The sequence below is a fragment of the Gymnoscopelus braueri genome (assembly GCF_963280865.1).
Source record: "Gymnoscopelus braueri genome assembly, chromosome: 5".
NCBI classification, from domain to species: domain Eukaryota; kingdom Metazoa; phylum Chordata; class Actinopteri; order Myctophiformes; family Myctophidae; genus Gymnoscopelus; species Gymnoscopelus braueri.
This window is the reverse complement of record NC_137606.1, coordinates 54,208,022-54,230,713: the sequence shown is the minus strand read 5'-3', so window position 1 is coordinate 54,230,713 and position 22,692 is coordinate 54,208,022. Positions and strand designations below refer to the sequence as shown.

Below are 22,692 nucleotides of genomic sequence, written 5' to 3'. Positions count from 1 at the left end.
TTCCGTTTCCATGCCAACTACTACAACAACAACAACAACAACAAGGAGTCTCCTCTCCATGCGTATCATAGGGGGTGATCACCAGTCAAACGCCAAGTCTTACTGTAGCAGTCTAGAACTCTCTGAAGTTCAAAGTGAAAGTGTGAGTCACGGTTCTGATGTCTCCGCCCATAGAAACTACAAAATAAAGAAGTAGAATTGTCATCACCAATCATAACCTCTCACTGACAGAAGAGCAGTTCCCTCAGTCTCAACTCTCACATTTCATTTCACTGCCTGTCCATCGAGAGAGACACAGCTTCCAGTAATGGTAAGTTTGCTCAATGATCAAATTTTCTCTTATGTGCCTTTGGAAAATGTTACATATGCATCTGTCGTGGTTTTTATGGACATTTTAATTATTTTTTTAATTATTTTTTTATTATCAAAGAAAGTGCACATTTATTTACTTATTTGGTTTTGTGTTTCTCATGTTTGTTTTTGGGTGAGCTCCTCCAAATTCAGAGCTGATCCATGTACAGTAGCTACAAATATGCCTGTTCATGTCTGCGCCCCTGTGGTTTGTGGATGAATGAATGAATGGATTCCGTTGACGCGTGTAGCTATTTGAAATATAATCAGTACTGTAGCTATGTGCTCGCTTTTTTGTGTTGAAACACGCTGGTTCACAAAGTGGGGTCCGGGGGACCCCCAGGGGTCCTTGAGGTGGTTCCCGGGGGTCCCCAGCAAAATAAGTAACAGTTTAAATTCAAACCCTATTTTAAGTTTTCTGCACTTTTTTGGGGAAAAAATGCACAAATCGTGGAGGTCCCTGTTACACAATTGTCTCACTTGAAACTATTTGAGAACCACTCTTGTAACACTCATTATAACATACGTAAGTAGTATAAAGGCTACGGCCAGGATGTCAACAGAGAAAAGGGGATATATGACTTGCTTACCAGTCATGAATGTAGCCTTACTAGTTTAGTTTCTCTCTGTTGTTTTGTGGAACAAGGCATTGAACACTACTCTGCAATTTTTTTGTAGCCGCCTACTGTATGACAAACAAAAACAATTGCATAGAAAATATACCAAAGCACAGAAAAGTGTGAACTCATTCTTACTGCAAAGTATTTTAGGTTAAAGTAAAGACAAAGGATAGAGTGGCGTGGTGTTTATGAGTTATGGTATGAGTGTTTTATTGCTGAATGATCAGACTTTAATTCATTGATTGATTGCAAAGGTTTTACATGACAGAGAGGAACTTCTAGTAATCGGTAATCTATAAAAACAGTAAAATAAATTAGAAAGCATGGAGCTTCTGTGCACCTTTTCTGTTGCATATTCACTTTTATGTGAGTTTTGTGAGCTTTCGGTCACAGACCGTCTGCAGTGGTGTAAAGTAACTAAGTACATTTACTCAAGTACTGTACTTAAGTACAATTTTGAGGTATACTTTACTTCACTGGAGTATTTCCAATTGTCTTTACTTTTACTTCTACTCCACTACATCTCAGAGGCAAATATTGGACTAGTGGACTTTTACTCTTTGCAGATGTAAAATATTACATTATAAAACATACATTAACCACTTCGGCCCTATTTTAAACCTAGGCTATTTGAAAATAGCTGATCTACAAGCTCACAACGCGTCGCATCGCGACGCGTTGTGAGCTTGTAGATCTGCTATTTTGAAACATTTAGTACTTTTGGTATTTTAGTACATTTTGATACTAATACTTTTGTACTTTTACTCAAGTAAATTTAAAATTCCGGACTTTTACTTGTAACAGAGTAATTCTACATTGCAGTATTGATACTTTTACTTAAGTAAAACATTTGAGTACTTTTTCCACGGTCTGCAGAGTTTGACTGGTCTGTGATGATGTTATGTTAGCTGCTACAGGTCATTTTGGATTACTCTTATTGTTTTTGTTGAACTGGTGAGCTTTTGAAATTGTGGTGCACCAAAAATGTCCTCTCACAGGACATTACAGTTTTCAAAGTCTAAGTCTAAGAGCACTTCTCTGAAGAAGTCCTATGAATAATTATGATGGAAGGCTCAGCATTGTAAGGGGCATCTGTAATACAGACAGTGTGTGGAAGTGTCCCTTTAAATACAGGCCTACCCTATATATACTCTCTTGCCTATTGCAGTGTTCTCAATGCAAGTTACAGTAGGGTTAGGTTTAGTGAATTATTAACGTAAAAAGCTGAATTCCTTTGATAAATGAAATGATTTCGAAAACACAGGACATGATGTTAAAGATCCAAAGTGCTATATGTATTGTAATTACTCTATGACTTTCGAGGCACTATTAACAGATTGTATGTGACTTATGATCTATAGAAGTAAGCAAATACACTGGTTTACAATACGCACCATTGTGCTTCTGCATTTAGTTTAGTTTAGTAGAAGTATAGCTTCTTACACGTCATGAAACTCTTACTAAGCTGAGTATCACTTATGTGTGAATAAATAACTGTAATTCAACAGTTAAACAATGAAAAGGCATTATCTTTGCTTTTCAACAGCTGAGTGTAGTTACATCATGTGATGGATTGCCGATAGGGAAATTCCCAATCCGTAATAACAACAGACTCATTGTTTGATGACTACAGCCATATAACTGCATAGTTTATTTATAGGTCAGTAAACTATAGCCAGTTAGGATTGCGATAGTTTCACGTAGCCAGAGGATCAGGGATCTCTGGCTGCCAATACGTCTGGTGACATCTGACATCAGATAAATAAAATGCTGCTGCCATGCAGGCTTTTAACACGCCTACTAAGAGAAGTGAGCATATCACACCAATCCATACCCACTGTAAGCTACCGAGGCCACTGCTCCAACTGGCTTTTGGATGTCATTTGAACGTCCTTTCTGACAGAAAGCCTTCTCTATCAGAGGGGCTTGTTTTTAAAGCCCCAAAATGGACAGGCTCCTGCCTATAACTGTGATCCTTTAACGCTATATGAGCCTAGCTGCTGCCTGAGATCCTCCAGCAGGGCCTTACTAATGGTTCCTAAAATCCCGTCTCATCTCCAAGGGTGACCGGGTTTTTTACCGTGTTTCACCCTCAGCTGTGAAACTCCCTGCCTGGGGATCTCAGGCAGACTCAGCGTCCTCTTTTAAATCTCTTCTTAAAACTCCTATCGTATACAGCTTTTTCTTACTTGATGGCATTGTTGTAACTTTTTAAATAATTTTATCTTTTGGACTTTTGGATTGTATTCACGTTAACAACCCGTGGGGGACCCCAGTCAATAGGGTGCTGAAAAAAAATTTGATTATTCTTTTCATCTTAGTCTGAAGTTGAACTTTGAGGAAAGAATACTAATTAGGTCATATCACCCATCATCAGGTTGAGTAGGCAGGCATTTATTCTGTCAAACAGGCTCACACACACACACACAGACAGTGCCAGCCTGCATGTGCGACTGCCAGCATCTAGCACGTGTGCTGTGGGTGTATTCTTGGCACTGTGTGTGAGAGAGTGTGAAGGTAATTGAGTGTGACAGATAGTGAGGGATATCACTACAAGCCCAGTCTCGAGCAGTGGTGTAATTTTGTATATTTACCTAAGTACTGTACTTAAGTAGAATTTTGAGGTATTTTTACTTTACTGGAGTACTTCGAATTTTCTGTACTTTTACTTCTAGTCCACTACATCTCAGAGGCAAATATTGTACTTTTACTCCACTACAATTATTTGAAAACTTTTGTTACTTTGTAGATTTTGATTATTACAAAACATACATTACCCAATTATTTCGGCCATTTGAAAATAGCCGATCTACAAGCTCACAATGCGTCGCAATGCGACGCATTGTGAGCTTGTAGATCGTCTTTTTTCAACAGTTTTTATACATTTGAAAACGTGTGAAATCGGACATTCTTCATAATGAGTACTTTTCACTTTTGGCACTTTAAGTACATTTTGATACCAATACTTTTGTACTTTTACTCAAATACATTTTGAATTCTGGACTTTTACTTGTAACAGAGTATTTCTACATTTCAGTATTGATACTTCTACTTAAAAAAATTGAGTACTTTTTCCACCACTGATCTCGTGTAGCCAGAAGATGGGAGATGTCTGCCTACCGATAACGCCTGATGACATCTAAGACTGGGTGGAAACAATTTGGAGATTATTATTATTTTATTTTTTTACATTTGCCTTGCAGAACCTTGGTTGGTTGTCCTTCATATTTGGGCCTTGATATGATTTGTTTTCAAATCACTAGGCCACTATTGTGAATGCTCCGATGTAGGCGTTCGTTTATTGGTGTGTGCCAATAAAAAAGGGAAATGTGAGTACTTTGTCCTCCATTGATTTGAAATTTGGGATTTTTTCATAACCTATTTTTGTATACTGGATTTTGGGGTCTGGCACTCCACTGAGAAAACCCATTGTTGATGCACAACCTCTTTTTCTTATTTGGGCCCCTCTAGTATTTCCCTGTACACCTTCACCAAATATAGCCTATCTACAAGCTCAAAACGCGTTGTGTTCCAGTGTGTTGTGAGCTTGTAGATCTGCTTTTTTAGGCCACATGTTCGCCCTAGAATCTGGACGCTTGGTTTCAAGTCGTTAAGAACTCATGTAATGTTCTATGTCTATAATATACTACTTACCATGTGGGAGCTAAAACATTCGTTCTGCCTCTGACATACTGATACACATCCCCTGGCTACACGCTGTCTCAACACTCAGTGTGAGTGTGAGGGGACCAGGATTAAAGACAATATTAACCCAATAAGACCGGGAACGGATCTGTGTAATCTTCAGATTTCTTCGGCTATTCAAAAATAGCAGATATACAAGCTCATAGTGCCACTCTATGTATGAGCTTGTAGATCTGCTATTTTTGAAAAATCTTGAACATTTGTGCAAATCTTTGAATAAATATTTTAAATATTTATTTCAAATATTTTCTTCTGGAGATTGATTGACAAATGTCTTCTAAATCCTAACAGTTTATAAAATAAAAAAACCCTATGTTGCTATAATAACATCAGTGGTTCCAAAACCTTTTCAATAAAGACCCCCTAAATGATATGTATTTGGCCGCAGACCCCCATCTCAAAATATTTTGTTCCAGGGACCCCCAGAAGCAAAAATTTGAGTTTCAAATGTTCGCTTTAATAAATATATATTCAAAGATTTGCACAAATGTTCACGCTAAAAAAAAAAAGAAGGCAGATCTACAAGCTCGTAGCGCAGCACACCACGCTATGAGCTTGCATATCTGCTATTTTTGAATACCCAAAGAAATCTAAAAATGACACAGATGCGTTCCAAGTCTTAATGGGTCACAACTACAACATGAGACACAACTACAACTGTACCAGGAATCATAATGCTCAACTACTGTCCATTGTCCACAGGTATAGAACAGGCAATGTGAGGAGGGGTTAGGAATCCAAAGCCCTTATCTATGAACAGAATGCTCCTACATTTGAACATGTACAGTGGAGCGCTTATATTGCTTTTATACAGCTTTTTCTTTGCTATAGGCACCAAGAGATGACTAAAGGGAGGTTTATTTCATTGTTTTTGGCAGGGCAAGTGGAGGCTAATGAGCTTGGTGTGTGCTCTGATACAGATCTGTTCATCCCAAATGCATTTGCGTATTCTTTTTTGGGGGGTCTTGAGGGGGAATATACAGCTACAATTTACAATTTAGGCCTTTAGCAGACACTCTCATCCAGAGCGACTCACACTAGGCAAGTCAAACACATGATCAAGTGCAGACAGACAGTGTAGTGCTTCAGTAAACCAGCATCACAGATAAACCAAGAACCTATCATCAGTCTAAACCAGGGTTTCTCAAAGTGAGTGCCATGACACAAGTCCAGGGGAGCCTCAGAATACTTTAATAATATTTGGAATGTATCAATATCACTTCAGTTTAACCACTCTAAACTTTGTGAAACAGACCTGAGTTGCACTGTACTTGGTGCAATCTTTTTCAGCCTGCAGTACAACAATTCTCTTCACCAGAAATTGCCGATCTACAAGCTCACAACGCGTCACGTTGTGACGCGTTGTGAGCTTGTAGATCGGCTATCGTTGGTGAATGTTCCCCCCAGGATAGGGATGCTGGGATTTAAGTAACGCCAAGTATAAAAGTGATTTTCAATCTGCCCGACTGGAAAAAATATATTCTCTCAAAAGTTTTCCTCCTCCTGACATTGTATTTTAGGAGGAAATATTTACGTATTTGACATAATGTAAGGTGCTGTAAAGTAAATGTAATTCAGGGGTGCAGTGGATGAAAGGGTTATTACAGGGGGACCCTGAGCCAAAAATGTTTGCTAACCACTGGTCTAAACATTGTACTATCAAAAAAAAAGAAAATAATCTGTACATTGAAACTAATAGGATAAACAATGAACCTAGCATCTGTTTAAATAACAATGCTATCTGAATTACATTTGTAACATTGTGGTGAAGAAAAACAAGCCTAAGTAACACAAATATGAGAAGGAATGAATGACCAAGGTACGTCTGCGTGGTCGTCATATCATGGTCAGTCGCTATAGCATCATCTGCTTGCTGCCTGAGTTCCTTTTTCATGACCAATCTCAGAAAGTACCTAACGGGTTCTGTTTTTACCAACAAGGATCACACAAGTGTTACTTCCAAAGCAGGTAGTGGAATGAGACTTCCTGGCCAGCCCCTTCCTTACTTGACCTTGAGAACAGGCAAAGAATGAGCAGAAAAAGAGAAAAAGAGAGTGATAGTGTGGGAAACACCGCTTTGTGGAACCGGTTTACAAGGCTGCGTGAAACATGAAGGAAGAGACGGGGCCAATCCTCCAACTTTAACCACATGAACCCTATATAGCTTCCCTATTCTGGGAAAACATTCTGTGAAAATGATTTATGCAGAAGGAAAAATAAAAGGAGCTGACGTAGTATAGAGCAGTGGTTCACAAACCTTTTAGCTCAAGACCCAAAAGAGAAATTGGACCTTTTCTCCGGACCCAAACTAGTGAAAATAGCAGATCTACAAAGTCTACATGCTTCTGCTATTTTCACTATTTCTTGTGGTGGTGGGCAGCTACTTTACCACTGCTGTGCCACCCGAGCGCCTTATCACTTAAACCCCAGCCTCCGTATTATGGGGGGAAAATTAGCAGAAAATAGCAGATCTACAAGATTACAATGTCTCACAAGCATTGTAAGATAACTTGTAAGATAAATGTAGATAACTTGTCTGGCCTTCTGTTGCTCTCTTGTTTTGATCTCCTTCCCACCTGCCCCCCACCCCTCTTCTTCTCCCCCCCCCCCCTCTTCTTTCTATGGAAACTAACGTTGCGATGGGAACGATGTACAAAAAAGAATTTCACCCACTTTTTTACCTTGTAAACCTGTGATGTGACAATAAAACTGATTCTGATTCTTCTAAGCAAGCAAGATATTTAAAGGGATAGTTCTATGGATTAATCACTCCATGGAGACTTGAATTCATGGATATTTATTTGTTTTTGTCGCATTCCTAAGCCAATAATGTGATGACAAGCGGACCGGTAGGCAGCGGTTCCGGTAGGAGACACAAAGGAGTCATTTGTGTCTCCTACCGGAACCGCTGCCGGTCATCAAATTATTAGGAATGCGACAAAAACAAAAAAATCTCCATGGGGTCTCCATGGGGTGACTAATCCATAGAAAAAAAGGCATTTTGGGGGTGAACTATCCCTTTAATATAGAGTGAATGGTTAAACTCTGAATTGTTTTAGCCCATTCATTGAATGTGGGTGTCACCAGACAGCAGATAGGCTGACTGATGCTCTGGGTATGTGAGGCTAAAATGAAATTCCCATAGTACTTTTTTTTCCTCCCACTATGGGAATTTCCTCACGTCACGTTTGATTTGTCTTCCTTCAGGGAACGCACTGAGCTAATTTCCTCTTTGCTGATGAGGAAATTAGAGCCTGAAGGTTCAACAAGAAACCTTCTCTATACTTTGTGATTTACATACATGGGACGTAACGTCCTGTGGGACCCGGGACCACTGGCGGGCCACGAGGGTATCGCAAGTGAGCCCTCAAATAATTGGCAAAACACAAATATTTCAGTGATAATATATTAAAGGGTCTACACCATGAAAATCACTTTTTTCTTGTTTTTTTGTATTTTGTTGGGGTCCCCAGTGTCTCTTGTACCCCAAAAAATGTTTTTTTTTTAAATTCAGTCATTCCTTCTCATTTCATGGATTTCCAGAATGGGCGTGTCTGAACAGGCGATCTCAGAATGGAAATGTTTATGATGTCACAAACATTAATGATGGCAAACCCAATGTTAAATGAAAAGTGCCCGAATCGCTCCGAAACTTTTTCTACCCCCCCTATGTGGGGGTCTACGAACAAATACTTCGGGCTCGGATTTGGCTCCGCCCCCCGGAAGTGGGTGAAACAGGCACCTCAAACACTTGGTGGAATTGTTCAAAAATGTTCAAAGTGTTTTTTTTCGATTTTGTATTTTTCTTTTTTTTTTAAATATTTTTTTTAATATTTGTTTTTATTAACAGACAGAATTGCTCAGTAGCCCCCCCTGCACAAGAGGACGTTTTGGTATTGCAGCTGAAAGTGCTGTATAAGCCAGAGACAATTGACTTGGGATGAGTATATCTGAGTGATGATTTAGGCTCAAACCTTTTGAAAAAGGTTTGAGGGACATACACCATATGATATTAAATATCAAATATTTTTTTTAAATTCATGGTGTAGCTCCTTTAATTATATGTAAAGAAAATAATACATTTTCTGAAAATGTTTTCAATGTGATAAATAGGACTACTGTATTAGTTCATTTGATCCAAGCTGGAACACAATCAATTGATTGATCATTAAAATAAACATGACAATCTGTATCTATGAAAGTGTATGCGGCCCACCTAAGTGGTCATATGGGTCAACGACCTCGGTCAACAAAGTATGGGTTTATGTCTTTGACAAAGGTTGAGAACCACTGGTTTAAGGTTAAATTGATACAAATCACCCACCTTTTCATAAGAAAACGACACTGGACGTCAGGCCTGCTATCACTGTTCAGTCAATTCGATATTCAATATTTCAATATGTATATTCAAAATATGATATTAATAAAACAGTTCTCCTCTGTTTTGTATCCAACAGGAACCAATGAAGAAAAGGGTTTCTCTGTGAGTATCACTTTCATTTTCTGCTGTGTGTTATACCTGTGAGATCATGACTCAAACGTTCACAGCAGCTGTGACTAAGAAGTTGATTATTTACAGACAAACCAGCCAGGCTTCCTGCAAAAGTCTGCAGAGGTTTGAAAAGTTGTACAGTAGTTGAAGCCATGGATGTGTGGATGTAGCCATGTTGGGAATGATCTTATATCACATTGTTGGCTGTTATTGTAAAAATCAAGAGCACTGAATGAGAGTTCAACATAGGGCTGGGCAATATAGATATTATATTGATATTGTGATATGAGACTAGATATCGTCTGGGGTTTTGGATATTGTAATATTGTGATATGGCTTAAATGTTGTCGTTTCCTGGTTTTAATCACTTAGCCTCATTTTCTACAAATAAAAAAATAGCTAAAATAGCTGATCTACAAGCTAAAAACGCATTCCATGGAGTTCACTTCCTGGAGCTACAGACACAAATCCATTACTTATAGTGGAATTAAAGATGTTAGGTGGTAATGTAAACAAAAAACTATACGTGGAGACATATGTCCTCATCGTCATCAGCTTATTCCAGACAGCAGCAAAACCTGTAAATGAAAAATCGGATTGTGTGGATCTCGGGATCCAACGGCATGGCTCCAATGTGGATCTCAGACTTCATGCGACCAGCCTGTGATATCATAAAATATGACATTTCTATAACATACGACTAAAATTTGGGCCTGATCGGATCCCCTTTGACTTATAAAATTAAAGATTATTATGATTATTTCAGTAAAACCTACAGTTTGTGAAAAAGGCGCTTCTGTGGCCTACTCGGTTCAGTGGTTTGTGACATTAGCTTCAGATACACAGACAGACAGACAGACAGACAGACAGACAGACAGACAGAAAAAAAAAACCTCTCATAGACGGCTAGCCTCCTGCAGAGTCATGCTGTAGAGAGGCATCTTTGATGTGTGGTCAGTGTACATTCCTGACTACTGAAGTAAGAACATCATCATCAGGAGGTCAAACTATTTCAAAGAAATGAGATCAGAACATATCTTCTTAGCAACTGTGTGTACATTACACTGTGTCCCTCTGGAAGGGCCTACATATAGTACAATGTATGGCGAGTTAAACTATCCATTATTCTATCTATTGCTTTTTCAATTAAACCAATAATTGAGTATGTTTTTTTTAAAATATATATCAACAAATTGACGTGAATTAATTCAAATTTATGTTTTTATAATTAACTTAACCAACTTAAGCCCCCCTAGATCATCTAGTACAGTGGTTCTCAAAGTGATGTCTGGGGACCCCCAGGGGTCCTTGAGGGGGTTTCATGGAGTCCCCAGCTAAATAAGTTAATATAGCATCAAAATCAGTTTAACCATATTAACCCTATATTATGTCGGCCATTTGAAAATAGCTGATTAAAAAAAACAAAAATCATTCAAAACCAAATCAAACCAAAACATCTTGAAGACATTTGAAAATGTTTGAATATTTTTGAAACATTTTAATAACGCAAATCCCTGAGGGTCCCTGGCACAACATATTTTCCGTTCGGGGTCCACGGCCAAATTGATTTGGGGGGTTTGACATGAAAAAGTTTGAGAACCAACATTTGTGTACATGTGTACAGTATGTCTGACTCTGTTTACCTGTGTAACTATGGAAACATACAAATAAGCTTATGTGAATCATTCCATTCCATGTCAACAGCGTCAACTCCGTGATGTGGGCTCTGCTGTTGACACACCTCCTGTCCCTGGACTCCCTGACTGCCACAGGTATGGGCTTATAAAATAACAATGACAGCTCAGTTCACTCATCCCAAACAATCATTAATCTAATCTTTACAGCGGGTTATTCATTAGTTTTTTTTTTAAATTCAAAGCCATATTATTTATCAGAAAAGGGAGCTATAGCCACAACAAATGCCATGGATGGTGGAAAGGACATTGCATGCATCAGGTTTCACATGAAAAGGGAAAGGAGAAGTGGAACGCAGAGGAATTCGTCTGTAAAAAGATGTGACAAAATGTATTGAACCCTACTCCCTTGAAACCACAACACAAATTTTCTACCCTGGAAACAAACAAAACAATACAATCAAAAACAACTCTAATTGTGTTTACTTAAAGCCTCACTATGTAACCTTTTTAATGGATCAAATGTAACGTTGTCCAATCTGTATGGTAGAGCATGTTAATACAACTTTGTTTCCCTGCTCTTCTATTGAGACATTTAGATCGTGTCAAAGGTCATGTCTCACATAGACACAGGATCTGACAATTTTGACCTGATGGTCAAGATTCATCCATCTTGACCATTTATCATTTATCCCCTGAGCAAGCAGGCAGGCTCTAGTAGCTCAATTGTAAAACAATTCAGCACTTGCAAAGGAAACCGGGTTTAAATCCAGGGTAGAAGAGGACAATTACGCAGTGCTGCTTTAAAGCTACACTATGCACCCTTTTTAGTGAATACGATATTATTTTGACCAATATGAAGAGTATGTTAATAGCCTACAGTATAAAAAACAACTATGGTGGTTGTGTTTGGACTCCCTGCTCTTCTCTTCTGTGCAAGCGGGCAGGCTCTATCAGTGATCAAAATGTCAGCACTTACACAGAGGGAACCCGAGTTTGAATCTCGGGGTCGACATCACAGTTACAGAGTGAAGCTTTACGTTTAGAAATATCTTGATGGCATTTGATGCATTGTTATTAGCAGGCATAAGGTGTGTACTGCCGTAGATATTAATATCTACCACTTGTGTTTTAGTTTCCCCTCTTAAAATGGGTAATATTCATGCTATGTTTGCATTGTTTGAGGGGCACTAAATATTCAAATATTCTGCCAAAATGAGATCTTGTGGTGCTTAAGATAGGTATTATTCAGACCTTATAAGTTATGACTAAATGCATTTTTTGTATTTGCTTCTCGTACAGTTACAGTAGCATGTCAAGCCACGTTCAAGTTTATATTCCTTTTGCAAGTCCACACTGCTTGACAAAAGATACTTTGATATCATTAAATCATAATTCCAGCCTAAATCCATTAACAATTACACAATGATTCTAAAACGTATTTTTACCTTTGACCCTTGTTCTGACTGTCTTTCTCAGGCTCTGCGGTTGTGATCCAGGGAGAGGTTGGTGGGAGTGTCACCTTTCAGTGCCGATCTGACGAAGAGAGGCCACTGTATCTGCTCTACTTACAGAAACAGACTAAAACGTCTGATGAAATATTCATAAATGGGTACCACACAGCAAATTCTTACCATAGTGCTGATCAGAACCGCAGTCAGGTGGATCACACCAAAAGAACCATAGAGTTGTGGAATCTGACATTTTCGGACAGTGGGCAGTATCACTGTCACATTAGGTACCATATGGGGACGGGTGGCGCCTGTCCTGAAACCAAAATCATCCTTGAGGTCAAACGTAAGACTCTATATTTCATATGGCCTGTTGTTTGATTGACATGCTTATTTCACCATTATTTCTCCACAAGGTTTAACAAGTAGGCCTATATTCCAAAAATGTGGGTTACCAAGAATGGTCTTTTTGTCTTTTTTACTCTCACATATAGATGCCAGAAATATGTTCTCAGTTTGAGGAAAATGCAGTCTATAAAGTATAGTTCATCTGTTTAATCACAGAGAATATTTCTCACACTCACTGTCTTTCTTCCGCAGCCAAAGACACTAAACCTACACTGTCAGTGAACAAAGATTGCCATGATGATGACCCCGTCTGCGTGGTTACGTGTGCTGCATGCGGTGGCTACCCCGAACCTCAGGTGACGTGGAATGTGACCACGGGCGACGAGCTCTGGAGACTCACCAACGGCAAAGAGGTCAGAAAAGAAGACAAAGACTCCCGGCTGTTCAACATCACAAGCACTGCCTCCGTCAACTGCACTTCTGGACGGCCACTATCTCTCCGTTGCTCTGTTGGGGACGTCACTTCTAATGACATCACAGTGTGTAAGTACTGAACCCCAGCAGTGGTGGAAAAAGTACTCAATTTTTTTTACGTAAAAGTATCAATACTGCAGTGTAGAAATACTCTGTTACAAGTAAAAGTCCGGAATTCAAAATTTACTTCAGCAAAAGTACAAAAGTATTGGTATAAAAATGTACTTAAAGTACCAAAAGTAGAAAGTATACTCATTATGCAGAATACCCCATTTCACAAGTTTAAAAAAAAAAATCTGAGGCCTTATGCTTAGTGAGTTTATTAAAGCCAGGACAGGTCAAAGATCCCATCTTGACCAGGGGTCATGTTTTTCCATGATTAGGTCTTTTATACATTTGTATTATATTAGTTAACCTTCGTATTTTAGCCAGCAAGGTTGGGGATCCCAGAAACTGACGGGGCAACTGGTCGTTGCAGTTTGTGGGATCTAGCACTAGTTGGAACCTGTTTTCAAAGACGTTAGAGGTTCACTACACTGAGAGACACATGTTGAATTTTAAATGGCATTTCTGTCCAAGTTGAACCATTTCAGACCTTGTCCAGTGCTTATTTAGGATTCTGTTACAGTTTTTCACAATTGTTAAAGCACAAAAAGCGAAAATTCTGCACAATTTGCACACCCTTCACTTCATGTACTAATCGCTTGACCCAATTTGGCACTACTTCACACTCCTCCTGTATCTGCATTTGATTCTGACTTTCCTTCTTTACACTCTGATGTCAATTACATTATGACCTTGTTGTCCAAACACTACACACAATGGCCCCGATTCATTATGCTGGTCGTAAATATGGGGTAAATAAAGTTCGTAAAGGAGGGCGTATTTTCTGTACTCACAAAATGACGTGCAATTCCCAAAGGGGTTGTATAGACACACACGGGCTGTGACGGGCGCCTACAAATTCACGCCCACTTTTGTGACAGCGCCGCTACTCGAGGTCCGTTAGAACGATGAACTGCAGCTCTCAATGCAATCTCTATGAGAGGCATTGTAAAATACAGAAATTTCACTGGTTAACTATTGAGGCTGTTTTTTTGTGTTCTAATAAACTGTCCCACATTAGGGGAGGCGAGATCTTAGTTGGGCAGGTCCTACCTCTACAGTGGGTACGCCACTGGTCGGCGCTCGGCACTAGTAAAGACAGTGATGTCACTGATATGCGAAAACTTGTCTGTCTGCCGTCTACCCTCTGCTGTGTTAACATTATGGCTAATCCATTAAAGTAGAAAATTAAATGTGAAACACATCAACTATTAAGAAAACAAGAAGATATGTTATCAAAGACACTCCATACATTTGGAAACATATTTTTATTTAAATAAATATTGTCTCCAGTTAATGCAGGAATATTTTAAAAGTAGTCTAACTCTCATATCCTCTCATAGGGAATGCATTAGCAGCTGTAGTTCATAGTTCTCACGGACCTCGAGTAGCGGCGCATGTCTCAAAAGTGGGGGTGAAATTTGTAGTTCCTGTGTTGGTCTATATCCCTGAAACATGCGGATGACCAGGTGTAGGTCATGATCAATCTGGAAGGCTGCATCCAACAACATCCAACTTCAACGTCACCGTACTTTTGTTGCTTGTAAATATTGGTAGCTGTGGGGTGCAGTTTTTTTAGCTTGTTTATAAAGTGTAGTTGCTTATTTGGGCTTACTTCACAATTGTTCAATTATTTTAACCAGTGGTTCTCAAATATTTTTATGTCATGGACCCCCAAGTTAATAGGCAAATTTATCCCTACAAGCCCCATCTGAAAATGTTTTGCGCCAGCTGGAGCCCCATACCAGATGTGTGTTGTTAGAATGTTTAAAAAATCGTCCAAATATTCCACATTTTATTTTAGATTTAAAAAAAAATAGCAGATCTACAAGCTCACAACGTGTCACATCGCGAAGCGTTGTGAGCTTGTAGATCGGCTATTTTCAATTTGCTTGTAGATTGGCTTGTAGATCGGTTATTTTCAATGTATACAGTGTCTAATTTCAATGTATACAGTATATAGGTTTAATTAAAGTGCTCATAATGGCTTAGTGCCATAGTTGCTTCTTTGGGGCTTGTTTTTCTAGATGTGGTTGCTCATTTCTCTCACAAAATCTGGCAACGCTGGTGGTGCGGAGAAGTCGTCTCTCGTCTAAAAAAAAACAGATGTCGGAGTCACATCACCTTGACAGTTAACTTGTACATCTACTCTGTCTGGAAGCGGGGATCAGCTGAACGTAATGCTCTCATCATGTGTGATGAGACTAAAGAAGTTTACAGCTAACCCCACCACCAAATAATAGACTATAAACATGGAAAGGATATTATATAAGCCTTTTGTACTGAACCGAGGTAAAAAGTTGATGTTGAAATCCAGGGCATAGCTAAGTGGAACGCTGCTATCCGATTATGGACTAGAGCTTATTGATTACCTATTGATTCAATGTATTAATTTTGGATTAATATATCACTGTCCACAGCTTTCATCCACTAGTTGACCGATGGTAAGACTTATTAGGCTATTGTGTGTGGCGTTCATGTGATCAATATAGCCTACAGTATTATAAATTAATACCGCGTAGACACTGGAGGTGACCGTGCGTCTGAGCCTCTGCAGTGACATTAAGGCATCCAATCTTCATTATTACGTGACACTTTGGCTGAGACGGCCCACTTGGCCGACCTGGCAAATACTCTGAGGGACCTAATAATTCAGCTCTAAATGCAACTGATAGCCTAGGGAAGAAAAAAAATAAGCTGTGGAAGCAATACATCGTTTGACAGGGGCCATTTTCGAATTGCAGCCTCCTGAAGGTGTATCTTTAGGGCAGTTTTGAAAGTGAGTAGGGTTTTACCCTCCTTTACTGCTTTTGGTAGGGTATTCCACATTTTTGTTGAATAGCATGAGAATGAGTTCATTCCCTTTGTTGAGCCAGATCTGGGTTGAACATGATTCGTGGAGCTGCCTCTGGTGTTATGATCGTGGACTTCATTAACGCGCTTTGATCGTGAAACTCTCAGCCTTGCTAAGGTTAGTACTGGACCCAAAGGATGGATTCAGTTTTACCCAGGTGTAATGATAGTTTGTTGTCGGAGAGCCAGATACGGATCGTGTCTAGTTCAGAGCTGAGAGTTTTCTCAACCTGCAGCCTGTCCCTGTCCGAGACCAGCAGAGCCGAGTCATCTGTGAACAGGAACAGTTTGCAGTCGCAACATATCGTTCACATATAGCAGGAACAGTAAAGGTCCTAGTATACTTCCTTGCGGAACACCACAAGTCACTGCATGGGAGGAGAGGGGACTGGGTGCCGTTTACTTCCGCCACTTGTTCCCTCCCTTCCAGATAGGATCTCATCCAGCTCACCGACGTATCATCAAAACCTATTGCTTTAAGCTTATCGATCATAATTGGGTAATTAACGGTGTCAAAGGCCTTCAGGAGGTCCAGCATATGACCATGCCCAAAATAAAAAGGACCACCCACATTTTTCCGTTCTGTACCTTCCACCTTATTATCCTTTCCTGAATCCCATAGAGGAGTTCTTTTCAGCTTGGAGGTGGAAGGTATATGAACGGAACCCACAGAGCCGGGTCCCACTGCTCCAGGCCATGGAGGAGGCTTGTGGCAAGCAACGTCAATGTTGAGGCCTGTCGGGGCTTCATGCACCACTCGAGGCGTTTAGTAGGCCTGCACTGAGTCATTTTACAAAAGGTGAAATGGCTCATTCTCCAGAGTCATTGTCATTCATATGGTGTGTTCCATTTATATGATTGTGTTTTCAATTTTGCCCTGCAGTGTGCTGTAAATGCTTGGTAGTGTGCAGTACATGCTTAGTTGTGTGTACTGTAATGAATGGTATGTGTGTATCATTTGAAAATATGGCCAAATGAAAACACAAGTTCCATTTTGTGAACAGTTAAATTTGATGGCAAAGAGTCATCTTGCGAAGGGAGTGTAGGGTTTAGCATTTTGTGTGTGAGGATTTCAGTTTTGTGTGTGCAGTTTTGAGAAAGCCGTTGTTTTGAGAAACGTGTGTTAACAATCGTGAAAAACTGTAACATTGAATGTTCCCAAATCATGAAGAACTTCTGCAAGCCGATGAATTAATTCCTTTTAGATAAAATAAATAAAAGTTATCCTTTTAGCATAACCTTTGACTATACTACATGTACTGTTAATAAGCATGTTAATCAATCAATCAATCAATCAATCAATCAATCAAACTTTTTCAGTTTGATTGGCCAAACCATTGAGGAGAAAACTGGTAGCAGACAGACAGAAGCACAGACGTTTCCTCTAACTTTTCGTAGGATTAAACTTTGATGTGTGGTATGTTTGATCTGCAGGTAAAGGGGATGTTGTCGACCCAGAAACGAACACGCCATGGATGATACTGGCTGCTGTAGTGCTGGCTGTTGTCGTTGCAGTGTCATCGCTCAGCAGCATCCTGATACGACGCAAATGCAAAACTCCATGCCCTGATCATGGTAATGTCACTGAAATGTCACATTTGACCTGCTTTGCACACTTTTGAGTTACTGATTTAACCACATCATTCCTATATACTTCGTTGTATGATGACGAATAGTTAAAATAACAGATTACAAGCTCACAAGTCACAACGTATTGTGATGTGAGCTTTTAGATCTGGTATTTATGCGGTTTTTAATTTTGTAACATTATAGACCATTTTTGACCATTTCAGAATAAGCACATGGCCAAAATAGGGATGTCAGGTTGAAACTGTGTGGTTAATGATAGGTATTGTGTATTATAACAACACACAAAAACATCTCACAAGCCTTTCTTTATGTTGATTTTCAGCAGAAACGGGGCCTACGAATCCAGGGTAAGTACCTTAAATCAGTAGTTCTCAAACCTTTTCGTGCCAAGGACCCCCAAAGTGATAAATATTTGGCCGCGGACCCCCATCTGAAAATGTTTTGTGCCAGGGACCCCCCGAAGAGAAGATTTGTGTTAAAAAAAAAAACATTTAAACATTTTCCACAACACTTTCAAGATTTTTCAAAAATGTTAAAAAATAGCAGATGTAGCTTCGTGCCACGCTGTGAGCTTGTATATCAGCTATTTTTGAATGGCCAACGTATAAATTGATGAAGTGTCTAAAATAATTGTGATGCTGTATTAACACATTTTGCTGGGGACCCCCCCAAGGACCTTTGAGATCCAATGGCTTAAAGTAACATTCAGATATTTGGGCATTTGGTACTGATGCAGAACGGTTAGTGTAAAATGCTGTCATAGCAGGATAATAACCCAATCCTGTGGACATATTAGCCAAAGATGGATTTTCATCACCTGCTGGAAACACAGGTGTTGTGGTCTTCCTCATTTATACTCTGTAGTACAATGGTGTTGCTCGCCAAAAAGAACAGATCTACAAGCTGTTAGCTTGGTTGTCTTTTTAACTATACCTGACAAAATGGAATAATAAGCTAAAATAAATATATTTTCCCCCTTTTTTTGTAAGTTCCATAACACTACAATCTTAGACCTATATTAGTAAGAGACTTTTTGATATTATAATAAATAGCACGAAGAAAGTATAGGCCGACGTCAGTTCCTGTTTTCGTGGGGTGTCGCCTAAATTATAAACTTTAATTGGTTTAAATTTCCAACAGTCATGGTACTTAAGCAACGTGCTGGCCAAGGATGAGAATTTGTGATTCTGATCAAGTATACTATGAGAAGTAAGGGGGAAAATATTTGGATATGAATAACTGATAATTTATGCTTCGGAATAGAATGCACTGCATCATGTATTTCTGTTGAAAATCTGTAAATCTAACACTAAAACTAATAAAAGCTATAATCTAAGCCTTTTCACAAAATAAGAATATCGTAAAACCACTTTAAAAACAAATGAAACAAGAAAAAGTGCTCAGGTCTCCGCCAGGTCAGGTAGGTTATTGTGGGGCAGCAATGTTCGGAATTAGCCAATCAGGATGGAATATTAAAAATTGGATGGAACCATCTTGATCACTTGACTATGTGTACCGATTTGCATGATGTTTGAATTTGTAGGAGTAATATAAAAAAGAAAAGTGTTGCTAAATTGGCCTCATGGTGGCGCTATAATAGGGCAATGTTAAAAGGGTGGCATTTGTTCTTCAATGTAGTGCGAATGTGCGTGCAAAGTGTCGCAATCGGACGCTGCATTCATTATTTGTGGCATTTTGTTCAAAACAGGCCACTCCTGCAAACTTTAGATGTCAATGTTAGCCAATCAGGATGGAATATGAAAATTTTAAAAGATCCATCGTGATCACATCATCGTGATCACATGACTATAGAGATCAAGTGTACCGATGTGCGTGAAATTTGGATAAATTCTGAAGGCTTAATATCAAAGAATATGTTTTACATAAGTCGGCCTCCTGGTGGCGCTATGAAAGGCAAATGTGAAAAATGCAGGTCAGTTGTTTTTCCTTGGCCTCTAGGGAGTGTGCGTGCAAAGTTTCATGCAGATCGGTGCAGTTATAGTTAAAAACATAAATCGTCCATTTATAGCGCCACCATGAGGCTGATTTGAACATTTTCTAGTGGCATTTCTTCCTCGGCCTAGTGGGAATGTGCGTGTGAAATCTCACGGAAATCGCAAGCTGCGTTCATGATTTGAGGCATTTTGTTGAAAACGGAGCAATCCTGCAAACTTTGGAAGCCAACCTTAGCCAATCAGGATGAAATATGGAAAATTGGACAGATCCGTGTTGATCACATGACTATAGAGATACTGTGTACTGATTTGCGTGATGTTTGGATAAAATCTGTAGGAGTACTGTCAAGAAGTGTGTTTTGCAAAAAGCGGCCTCCTGGTGGCGCTATAAAAGGCTAATTTGAAAAATTTGGGGCAGAGGTTCTGCTCTGGCATCAAGGGAGTGTGTGTGCACAGTTTCGTTGCGATCAAGCCAACGGTGCCGGAGATTAGCTGTACACAAAATGACAGAATGACGGACACACGGACGGACACACACACGGACGGACGGACAGGGGGCAAAACATACTCTCTCGCCATGCCTTTCGGCCTGGCGGAGACAATAACCTGAAATTTACCTGAAAACAACTATAATAACGTTGGTCCCTCTTTTGTTTCTGTTTTTTTTGTTTTGTTAGGGAGGACATGGCTCTGAATAGAATGGACCAGCCAGCAGAGACTGAGGGATCTTAAAGTGTATCATCGGCAACGGACATCATCTGTGAACTGAATCTGTTCTGCCGGAACCAAAGAGCTTTGTTTTAAAAAGTTCTATAAGTGGAATGTTTATGCCATCTGCCTGCTATGATCCAAATACACATTTATTTATAAAGGACTTTTAAAAACAGGCCAGTACTAGGGAAAGGTGCTCTCGCTTGTGTTTTTAAAAGACAAGCTTCGGCATTCTGGATCAACTGCAAAGTATGAGAGATGAGATTCAGTTTCAGCTTCACCCAGCTGATGGCTGCTCGGGGTGGAGCTATAAGCCTCTTGACCAGGGACACATTGACACTTTGACATGAGTGGGCCGGGAGGCAAACCAGTGACCTTCTGTTTACTAGACGGCCTGCCCTAAAATATAAATACAAATATACAATATTTACATGAGGGGCATCAAAGGCAACACTGGGTCCAATTATTTACATTTTCGAAAATATAAGGCCATCCAGGCTTTGATCCAGGTGAGAGATGAGGAAATTCTGATCTACAGCGTCGAATGCAGCTGTGAAATCTAAAAGCACAAGAAAGGTAGAATCCACGGAGTCAGTGTAGGGATAATAACTTTTTGGCTAAACACGTTTACAAGTGCAGATTCAGTGCTGTGAAAGGCTTTAAGAAGATGTTGCCTCATGTTGCCTTACAACCGTTGGGATGGGTCAGTCACAAAGCTTATGTTTTTTTTTTAAGCTTTTTGAGCAATTGTTTACGGGTCGTTAAAATGTGAAAATGTCTGGCTATGTCAGGGGGTCACATAAATATCCTGTAGTATTTGTCATACTGATGAAAATAATATAGGCCACTTCGATGTGAATGTATTCCCCAGCTTTCCCTTCAACCTGGCTTCCCTAGTTTGGGCATATCGTAATAGGCAAAAAAGGAAGAAATGGTCCAAAGTTGCTAAAATAAGATCTGCAATAGCACACAAAGCGTTGTGAGCTTGTATATCGGCTAATTTCGCTATTCGCATGACAAAATATATAGGTTTAAAGTGGTTCAAGGTAGTTCAGATGTAAGTGTTGTGAATAGTTATTCTAAAATTGCTGCTACATTAGGTGTGTGGTGAAGGCAACTCCTTTGCGAAGCGAATTCTTTCTGCTGTATGTGTGAAAATCCTAGCATTCTTTCTGAATAAACCAGCGTGATCCGGCTTTCCGCATCCGGTAATTTCCACACACATATAAATGCTATTGCTGTATCTGCTCTAGACCGGAACAGAAACCTGCAAAGTGACTTGAACCCAGTCTACTGTGAAGCGTTCCGTTATTTAGAACACTGTTCTACTGAGTAGATGAACGTTGGGAGGACATCATATCATATCAGGTCATAATTGTTTCATTTCAGAGACAGATTGAGTGCCATAGAATCATGTGTTGTTTTAATGTGATCTTGCACTTTATATTAATGCTTTCAAAGGGAAGTAATGTGGTATTTAGATATTTAAAACATCTGAGAGTAAAGTTTCCAGCTTATCTGTAGTTGCACAGGTAAAATCATTCTATTTATTTTCACAATTTTTTGTGAAATGTACTATTTTCAGTACTGCCAGCTACTATGTAGTGTCTTTTAAATCCCTTACTCCCTTTTTGTAAATGGTACAATTCTCAACAAGAATAAGCTTTTTCTACTGTATTTTGCACTGCATTTGTATTTTCTGTGAACTTAGTTTTTTTATAAAGGACAACAATGGATCATGTTTTTAAGATAAAACATTGTTGTGTTTTTATCCTTTCGACTACAGGTATATTATGTTTATTCATAGGCTAAGCATTTTTGTAAATAAAGATGTCAACAAAAAAATGTAGTCTTTTTGTATACTTTTCTATTCTTTGATACTAATGTGACTGTCTGAATATCAGGAGGCTTTTATATACTTTTGAAAATTGGCCAATCTAACACAACTACACAATTAAACACTGCAGACAATAAACATCATGTAGGCCTACATGCAATATCAATATTGGTTCCATAAGGGGTCTGAACCACACTGTTAAAAAATTGTTTTTCAAAGACATTTACGCCATGCTTGGAAACAAATCTGAGATGTTTTTGTTTATGTTTGTAAAGAGTTAAGTAGTCAAAAATCTAAGTTTCACTTGAGGAGAGGAAGATTTGGCAGGGGATGTGGTTTCCCTTACCAGCTTTCTGAGAAAGACCCAATGCGCAAAAGAACATTGCTTTCATTTCCTTCATGTGATTTGTCAGAAAAACATAACGTTGGTTTGATCATCATGTACTCTTGACCATTCTGCCCATGTTCATTAAATCGCCTACATGTTCCTCTAGAGTCTATGACCAGTAGCTGCTTGCTGTGTCACATGTTATATAGATAGACAAGCCCTGTTTGCTTAAGCACAA

General features: G+C 39.2%; 1 protein-coding gene across 1 annotated transcript; it reads left to right on the top strand.

Annotated features, from left to right (window-relative positions):
* Window positions 1-276: 276 nt before the first annotated feature.
* LOC308085474 (uncharacterized protein) lies at window positions 277-22,089 on the top strand. The gene is made up of 8 exons (XM_080428636.1): window positions 277-310; window positions 9,134-9,159; window positions 10,873-10,940; window positions 12,282-12,599; window positions 12,854-13,144; window positions 17,468-17,608; window positions 17,946-17,970; window positions 20,256-22,089. Exons 1-8 carry the CDS (start codon window positions 308-310, stop codon window positions 20,308-20,310), a joined length of 927 nt encoding a protein of 308 aa, XP_080284762.1. The 5' UTR covers window positions 277-307; the 3' UTR covers window positions 20,311-22,089.
* Window positions 22,090-22,692: the final 603 nt, after the last annotated feature.

What these genes read in the sequence shown, in the direction of transcription:
- LOC308085474 (XM_080428636.1), top strand. An exon ending in TTCTAATGACATCACAGTGT is followed by an intron (nt 13,145 to 17,467) that starts GTAAGTACTGAA and finishes TTTGATCTGCAG; the next exon opens with GTAAAGGGGATGTTGTCGAC. An exon ending in ACGGGGCCTACGAATCCAGG is followed by an intron (nt 17,971 to 20,255) that starts GTAAGTACCTTA and finishes TTGTTTTGTTAG; the next exon opens with GGAGGACATGGCTCTGAATA.